This window comes from Hippocampus zosterae, chromosome 8 (assembly GCF_025434085.1).
Source record: "Hippocampus zosterae strain Florida chromosome 8, ASM2543408v3, whole genome shotgun sequence".
NCBI lineage: Eukaryota > Metazoa > Chordata > Actinopteri > Syngnathiformes > Syngnathidae > Hippocampus > Hippocampus zosterae.
This window is the reverse complement of record NC_067458.1, coordinates 13,218,067-13,227,650: the sequence shown is the minus strand read 5'-3', so window position 1 is coordinate 13,227,650 and position 9,584 is coordinate 13,218,067. Positions and strand designations below refer to the sequence as shown.

The following is a 9,584-nucleotide window of genomic DNA, read 5'->3' as shown; positions in this document are numbered from 1 at the left end:
CGTTCAGGCCCTCGGTAATGACTAATCATAGGCAGAAAATAGGTGAGCCTTGATTGGTCCATCAGAATGCTGTATTTACACAAGTGAAGGAGCATAGAGCATATTATTGTCAAGAACATTTTGGAGTTGACTTCCCCTTTAGCATTTTTTGCACAATGTAGCAGGTTACAACACTTCACAAATAGCAGAGTGCACTGTCAACCACATTATACTGTGTGTGGAAAAGATGTTTCCATCACACACAAAACAATGTAGCAAATATTGAGCACATGTGGTTGACAGCTGCAAACATGCTGAAGCAAATGTGCCTGTTAAGTCAACTGTCTCATTAGTTTACATTCCTCATGTCGTTACAATAGGTAAACATCATAATTTTTGAGGCGCGTTCATATCCATGTACCCAACTGACCTCAGATGGTTTTAACATGACGTGCGAACCGTGTGTGTGCGTACGATGTGTTTGAAACAGAGCACCACTTGCAGGAGGTCTCGGACCTTTAAACTGATTTGTATTCATATGTACCCAAATGAACCACACCAACGGAGTACACAAATTTGTGTTCGATGAAAACAGATTAAAGGGTGTTTGTGTACGAGGTACCGAAAGCTCATGTGAGGGGGTTCAGTTGAACGTGTTGACGAAGGGAGAGCGTACTCTGTGACCAACATGGGCACCTAGGAGACACGATGGAAAAACATGATTATGTTTTAATCAGTTCACTTAGCTCCATTATCTTCCCTTCTCATATTCCTGTGCAATGAAGGTAGCCCACCTGAAGTCTTTCAGTATGTATTTGCAAAGGCTTTTCAACAGGAATATGCTTGCTAGAGTGCAAAATTAGACAAGCAGTTATTGTCGTTGATAAAAAGCTGTGAAAAGGCTCTTGAGCCTTCCAAAATGTGAACATTGGTGGGAATCACAGGAGAAGATGGTGGTTCACTTTGGTCCGTTCAGATTTATTTGTAGAGCACTGGTTCACAACAAAGGTTACCGGTAACTCAATCCTATAAGGCATTCCAAACTTGAACTATTAAAAAAAGAGAGGCAAATTCTGTCTCTTTGTGTGTCCAAACTGTATGTTATCAGCCCACTTCCTGCTTCACAGTGAATGATGCAAAAAAAGAAGGCTTTTCCCATCTTTTAGTCTGGGGTGAGGGAAATATTACCATTGTACACTAACATAATGGATTCTGTGCAATAACCATTTTATTTTATTGCCATGCTTGTATTTTAACGGTCAGGCATTACTAGCCACAGGATACGGTGCCAATGTTGTCCGAGTGTTGTCAATTGAACCAGAAGGATTGTCGTTGCCTTGTGCCGTTATCAGAATTTTTTTTTTGCCTTGAGTCATTAATAGAAATACACATTGCAGATCTGACGAGATTTACCTCTGCCTTTGGTGTTGGCACGAGATCACAATTATAATGGTTAAATATTCTATAATGATGCATTATACCATACTGCACAGGTGTCAAACTCAGGTCCTGGAGAACCGCTGTCCTGCATGTTTTCCAAGTCTCCCTGTTGCAACACACCTGATTCAAATGAACAGGTTCAATGTCAGGCTTGCGCAGAGCTTGCTGATGATCTTATCATTTGAATCAGGTGTGTTGCAACAGGGAGACTTGGAAAACATGCAGGACAGCGGCCCTACAGGACCTGACTTTGACATATTGCAACTGCAACCCCCCCCCCACAATCTATTCTTTTTCTTTAGTTTCCGTCCTATTTTCTGAGGAATAACAATTAAAAGTGAGAATATTCTGGAGTATGATCATTGCAGGGTTTCCTCATGGAAAAAAATTGAGAGTGAGCTCAATGGTCGATACATATATCCCACCACAGATGGGGCTGCAGGGATCCATTTAACCAAGCTGTTGTGTTTGTTGTGATCAACTGGCCCATTTCTATGCTGGATGTCATCCATTATCATAATGGCAGGCTCAATCATTATTAGAGAGGGAAAAATACTCATTCATTTAAGTACTACAGAAAACAATGGCTTTCATTGTGCAATGCAAAATATGTCGTATTAACCGTACAGAGGAAGACATTAGAGGTACATGATGGTGGGATGGTATAGTGGCCTGATTTCTGTGCAAGGAGTGTCGGTTCAGTACCCCCTCAGTGACAGTAAAGTCATCTGTCTCTATATGTGCCTTACGAATGACTGGTGACCAGTTCAGGGTAGAGTCCGCTTTTTGCCGAGATTAGGCTCCAGCTCTCCCCAAGCCTTAACAGCATAATTGCTATAGAAAATGGATGGACATATCGATGATGACATTGTGTTAAGTCTAAAAATACCCGAACAAAACATGGTGCAGTAAACAGCTTTGTTTATGCTTTGTGTTCTCATTCAGTGTCATTAGGCAAAATAAGGCAGCATGTGGTTCACTATTTGCCACATAATCAACATACAATTAAGCCAACAATTACCCTTTTAAAGTGTGCAGCGCTAAAAAAAATAATTAAATAATATGTTTACACACCAACAACAAAACAGAATTTTCACATATATAGAACAAATAACCCCGCTTTAGACGCATGCAAATACCTTTTTTGGTCGATATGTGATTTGCTTCCCGGAACACAGTAGTGTCAATGCTGAAAAGGTAAACTTTGCTCGAGAAGCATTGTGAGCATAAATGCTACAAGATCTCTGTGTTCCTCCAATGTTGTTTCCATTAATGATGCCCTCGTGCACTTAATATGCTCTCCATTTTAATCAAGTTGTGTTGGAAGAATTTAGACAAAAATGATATTGTCATTGTTTTCAAAAACTCCAAGCCGAGGCCTATTTTTAAATATTTGCGATTTGATACTCCAGAAATTGTCATCGCATAAGTGGATTGGGCAAAATTAGTTTGTTTTAACCATTTTTCGTTGTTCTACTGCATCTGGTTTATTCTTGGCTTGTCGGGATGTAACATTGTGAGGACATTTCAGTGAAACATGAGCCGTAGAGAAAATTTGAGGTACAATTTTACTCTACCTTTGAATACATTATACTTTTTTCCAATTATCAGTAGTGTACATCCATTACTGTGAACACCTAAGCCGTAGGTCTTACGGTGTTTATATCATTTGGTCTCCTTTTTCTTATACAGAGTTTTTTTTTCTCTTTCCCCTCCAGTCTAAAAACAGCACACAGTGTCGGTTTAATTATTCTGAATATTTGCATGCATGACGATGAGGTGTGTTGAGCTGATTTGAAAAGTCTACAAGGAAACCAGAGCAAACAAACAAAAAATACATTTCTAATGACAAGCACCCAATGACAACTCACAAACCCAGAAGAAACTGTTAAGTCTCTTATTTGTGGCAATGCCACTGTCGAAAGAGCCTCATTTATGCAAATGTGAACTGTGTTTTGAAAGCCTGAACTTTTCATTCCTCCTCTTCAGTGCTGTTTGCTTGACACTATTTGTTGAGTCAATCCCGACATGATGAATGTCCTTTGTAACCTTTGGAGGAACAGTTTCCAATGCAGGCCGCCCTCTCACTGCAGACCCGCAAATAAAAATTAACATAAACAGTGGACATCATCAGATAAATAATTACCTAAAATGGAGTAAGAATGCTCCCCACCAAAATATTTAGAGGATGAACGCCCTTGAATAGCAAAATACCCTCCTCTTCTTTCACTGCAATTGCTCCCAACAGTGAGAACTGCAGTCTTTGCTCAGTCGTCTTTGAGATACAATTTAAAGATAGCATAACTCTACATTGGTATGCTTGGGAAAATTAAGAATAATGTTTAAAAAAAAGTGGGGTAAAATGTTATAGGATTTAGAACAAATGATGTACAACAAAATGGCTATGGTTGTGTGAAAGCAAAGACATTTTAGTAAAGCATGAACAAATAAGCAAATGGTGTTTGAGGACAATGAAATCATTACATCATTACAAAATCCAGATACTTTCTTGACTGCGTCGTAATTGATTGTCCAACTTTTCTCCCTTAGCCAGTTTTGGCATGTTTTGTTCCCCACAAAATTCTGTCATCTGAGGTCATTCATAGGCTTGATGCCAACATGTCACATCTGAGAAATGTATGCCATTTCCATGGTTACGCTTGTTCAGCCTGTAAGGAATTATATTGACTAAGTCGAAAGGCTTACAGCAACATAATGCAGGGGGCTACTGCTGTAAAACAAACTTTGCTAAGTCCCTAGTGTGTGTGCGTATGTGAGCATATGAATGTGTAGGTGGGAGCTTTCAAGAACAGACATAAATACCTTAATAAATCACTTCAAAGCCCAATGGGATGTTTTTTCTTCTTTTTTTAATGACTGTGTATTTTAGACCCATGCAAAGTGTTTACATTTCTTTTCAAATGACATATGCACACAGTAAAGATATCATATAAAAACAAATAAAATATTGGGTAGTTTTTAAAGCCAGTTTACATTATTGGAATGGAACTATGGAATTTACAAATTGAATACATCGATAACACGTTGAACTAATTTTTGTGTATAAAAAGCGCGTCCTAATTGTAGAAAAACATGGAGAATGGTTGAGTTTCATCAATTAGTTGACTTTGCACTTGTTCCTCAATTTGGGTTGGCAGAGTACCCTGAGACGGTTCAACATGACTGTCCTCAGGTTTCTCTCTCTCTCTCTCTCTCTCTCTCTCTCTCTCTCTCTCTCTCTCTCTCTCTCTCGCTCTTTCTTTTTTTAAAAGACCCTGTAGCCACGTTGAGTTTGTCTGCCAGGTACTATTGAGATATTTCTTGACTGAGCCAGGATGCATTCCTGTCATAAATATGTTAAAATAATTTTTAGTTTTCAAAATATTTATTTATAATATCAATAACCATCCTTGAGCATTTTACAGTGCAGCAAACATTTTTTCGAACATCATCAAGAAGCCGCAGCACTGCCAAATGTTAAATATTCACCTCGCCAATGCTTGAATAATTAAAGACGCCTAAGATGAAATCATCATTGAAACATCACATTTTATTGGGATTACACAGAAATGAATTGCCCGAAAGAACTCAATATAGTCTTTGTCATTTCAGGTCAGACTGTCGGGATGCATGATACCAGTATCGATATCAGCTGTGATATTTTACCCTGTACTTGTAGAAATGCTGACACCAATACCATTTTACCAACTTGATATATACTATTATGCTCTTTCGTAACCTCTCGTGTGCAATTTGTAAGATCGGGAACAGGTCTTAATTGTCCAAAACACAAAATTTTGTCGAAATGTCTGCTGGCTGAAAGCAAACACATAATGTGAAACACCATCAACAGGGTAAAAAAAAATGTGGTCTACACCTTTATATACTGACATATTAGAACACAGGAAGACAATCAATATGCACAAAAATGTTTTTTTGTTCTATTTGCCCCTTCACTCAGTGTGTGACGTGTCTAGTAAAGAGAAAAAGTAGCACTGAAAAGTGTCTGTACCAGAGACGTACTGAGTTTACTCTGCGGCTTTGTTTGACCCACCATGACAAGCAATGATCTGTTCAATTGGTGTTCCGAATGGCCACCACACCTTTGCCCTGTACAGTCAATGGTTTAAGGGTGACAACTATATTTTAGTCCATACTTCCGATGGGAACAAATTATTTCAAGTAATCAGAAGTTGACCATCTTTATGAAAAAGATGGCTTGTTCCATTGTACTGCACTGTATTTATATTTTCTTTTAGACATATGATAGTCGTCCCACTGTAATTGCTGTTATTTTAGTGGTGTTTTATCCAGCAATTATTTATTTGAGTAAATTTGTTATGATACAGTTCTTACTTAAACATTTTCTCTCATTTTTTGTAGCAAGTGGGCTCAATACAAGCTAAACAATTACAATATGTATTGCAGGGGTCACCAAACCTTTTGAGAGTGAGAGCTACTTTATGTGTCCTGATTGTGTGAAGGGCTACCAAATTGATACACGTCTAAAATAACATTTGTACAAATGACATTTAATAATATTAGAACATTAGCTAGCTAGATGTATACTGTAGCTAGCTAGTTAGATAGCTAAATAGGTAGCTATAGAATCTATAATACTGGCCATGTTTGCATTTTTAAATCATAATTTCTACGAGCAAATCACAATCCTAGCACTGGCGGGCTACTGGTGTGGTCCTCACGGGCTACCTGGTGCTCGCGGGCACCACGTTGGAGACCCCTGATGGATTGCATTGTAAAATCATTTTTCTTATAGTTCATCTGCATATCACCAGAAGATAGCAACTCCATTTCACACCAAAAGCTCACCTCACTTTTTTTCCCCTAATAGCAATAAATAATAAGGTTGGTTCTCAAGTCGATATCTTTAATTGCTCCTGGGTTGTATCAATACCAGGCGGTCTCGCTGCTCCATCGTCAGCCACTGGGAACGGGGTTGCCCGGGAAACGGCCGCATGGCAACAGGATCGGAGCTTGGGGGTTGTCTGCTTCTAGCTCCGCTCCCATTTTAAACCGCCTTTCCTCGCTAGATGGTGTGCAAGCCACTGGAGAGTACACTTCCCCGCACAGTGGACTCACAGCATCGAACGAACCCGGGACAACTCAACACTCGTCCGTAGTCGGTTGCGTGGAGCGTGGAAATAAAGACTTTCTCTTCATATTCGCTCCGAATTTTCGCAAGACTTGGGCAAGAGCGGCGGCTACGTCCAGTTGTGACGGACACGATGATTGCGCTGTCGGATGCTTGTTTCTCTGGTCAGTGGCTAAGTGCGATCCTCCTCATCTTGGGCTGCCTCCTATCGCCCTGCTTGCCCGCCGGACAAACTGTGGACTATTCCTCCGTGGAAAGTGTGGTCAGCAGGCAAGGCGATACGGCTCTCCTCAGGTACAAAATAACATTGAATTCAAAGAACAACAACAACAACCAAACTTCACTTTTTCCTGCTCACACGAGTTCGACACCCACTTCAACGGGGTGCTTGTAAACAGCCGAAAAGAGGACACAATGAGGGGGGCTATTTCCCCCTCTTGCAAGTCTATGTCGTGGGGGTGCGACACTGCCGAGTATGTTGCTAACAAGACGCTTTGAGCCCGCTACAAATGCAAGCTAGCTCGGCTCGTTAGTACCACTGAAGTTTTGACGCACGTTTAGATGATACCTGCATTTGATGTGATTGTTTCTATAGTTTCTCATTGCACCGTTGGACGTGTTAGGTGTCCGTCCGTTGCAGAGCGTCGCCTCTTGCATCATTGAATGTTTATGATAGGTTTAATGAAGGTATCTAATGAGTCTTGCATCTGTTAAGTGAATAAAATACAGTACAGTAATGGGTTTGCATGCCAACTTTGGCGATAGTACAGTGTGATGTCGCAGCATTAAATGTAAGGCACAAGAATGGTTGTGTGGTCATGACTCGCTGTCTCCGCCTCCCTCCTCTTCTCCATCCCGTGTTCGCCCTCTTCCATCATTTGGGCAAAATGCCAGTTTTACAGGAAGCTGTCCTTATGGTTTAAATAATAAATTTTGCGATGGGTGAGGTGTGTAATGTGTATGTAATAAATAACTATTAAAGATGCAACAAATATGTAAACTTTGTCACTAGACTAGGAAAGAGTTCAATCAGTTTGGAGCTGACATGGATGCTCTGGGTTAATATCTCGACCTCACAGTGCAGAGGTGCAGGGATTGATTCTGGCTATTGCCTTCCGGTATGGAGTTTGCATGTTCTCCCCATGCCCGAGTGGGTTTTCTCCGAATGCTCCGGTTTCCTCCCACATTCCAAAAACATGCTGGAAGGTTGATTGGCCGCTCCAAAGTGTGATTGTGCGCGCGAAAGGTTGTTTGTCTATGTGTGCCCTGCAATTGGCAGTACCCCGCCTCCTGCCCGAAGACAGCTGGGATAGGCTATGGCACGCCCGCGACCCTAATGGGGATTAGCGGATTAGAAAATTGATGTATGGGTGGATGGATGCTCTGTACTGGAACATTTATCCCAGGAGGCTTTAAGAGCTTTGATTTATTTGAATATGAATTAATATTCCGCACAGAGGGTACTTACTACCCATAAGAGAATATTTATGTGATTTCATAAACGCTCTTAATTGTAAAAAAAAACAAAAAATGCAAAAACATGTTTTGCATTTTTTTCGGAAGCCTTACATGTATATTACAAGCGTTGTTTTTGAACCCCCCCCTGTCCCTCCAAAAAAGAATAATTAAGAGGAAAACTGCAGGTTGAGTTCGATGTGCTGATGTATTTAATTGCAACACACTTTTCAATGAAAGTTTAATTTGAATTCTGACAGATTGAACCTCTAAAACCTGGTTTTGATTGTTTACATTATAGGAAACATGCAGCAGAACTATGGATCATTGGTTAGCTTTTTTTGACTCTCCAAGAAAGTATTGGGGTTCAGTATGTATCCGCTTGGGCCTTTCTGTGAATTGCTGTCTGTCTGTAAGTGTTCACCAAGTAACTGACAGGTGATCGGTCCAGGGTGTGCCCCACCCTGTCAGATGGGTCGATTCCAGCCTCCCTTTTATCCCGAACATGATAAATTGTACTGAAAATGGGCACATGAAAATAATACTGTTCCACTTGCTGCAGCAGGTTATTATAAAAGGGTGCACACTTGAAATTTCAAAGTACCTCCAGTTTGGCTGATTCACACACCATACACACGCACACAAATATGCACAATCTAAGACTAGCCTCGATGATATCTTTTTGTACCAATATCAAATATCCGCTTTGATGGCTCAGAGGATGTGAAGGATGCGGAGGGCAAAGGCTGCCCCATTTCAGTGAATTCTCTAGATGTAGACACGAAGTGCTGCTGGGTGTGGACCTGAATACAGATCAGTTGAACTGTTGAAAGTTCCACTCAGGGTCGCTTGTCGTCACTGATGTCTCACATGGCCCGCTGAATAGAGGAGTTGTTTGTGTTGTGAGGTTATCGTGAGTGTGCAGCAATGCATGCAATGCTATCACGGGGCTTAAGATAATTTCGAATTTCATGATTTGCTTGGTTCCTCGTCTTACTTTTTGCTCTCCGACTTCTAAAGCCAAACATCATCCGTTCAAGAGATCTACTCCCCGGGCTGTGCCTTGGGAGAAGCTTTCAAACTCCCTGGTGTCAGTCTGAGGAGGCCAAAGCTTTGCCTGAATCGTGATTGTGTTTTGCTCCCGAGATACAGTAAGCTCGATGCTGTGAATCAGCTCGGTTGCCTCCCACCTTCAGAGGAAGTCTCAGCATGTAAATCCCTCCAGCAAGGACCACCTAAAAATGTAAGAAACGGGAGAAATCGGCTTAAAATAGCAAGGTTTCTTATATTTTGAAAGTCACCCTATTCTCTTCAGTATGCCCGCTTTGCTTGCACCTGCTACACTAAAACACTATACCTTCTGAATCGTCGAGGAGCCTCTTTCCTCTCTGGCTTGCCTCGTTCCATTTTGACCAGAGTAACGATAAAAGTATTTTTTTTCTCTCTCTTTAACCACATGGGTTCTTTGCTTTTTTATTCCTCACATCTTTTCATTGGTCCAAAGCATCTGCTTAAACAAATGTGGATTTGTATTTATTGTTTACTTTTGGGAGTGTAGGGGACTGGCCATCATTGCCAAAAGAACCCCTTGAACATT

At 40.8% G+C, this 9,584-nt stretch overlaps 1 protein-coding gene across 2 annotated transcripts in view; it reads left to right on the top strand.

Annotated features, from left to right (window-relative positions):
- Window positions 1-6,444: 6,444 nt before the first annotated feature.
- negr1 (neuronal growth regulator 1) overlaps window positions 6,445-9,584 on the top strand; it is a 125,658-nt gene continuing 122,518 nt past the window's right edge. Inside the window, exon 1 of one of the 2 annotated variants that reach the window (XM_052074625.1) lies at window positions 6,445-6,826. In XM_052074625.1, the coding sequence (XP_051930585.1) occupies window positions 6,666-6,826 (161 nt within the window). In that variant the 5' untranslated portion in view covers window positions 6,445-6,665. The remainder of the gene's footprint in view (window positions 6,827-9,584) is intronic. The other variant, XM_052074626.1, reaches the window with a different exon arrangement.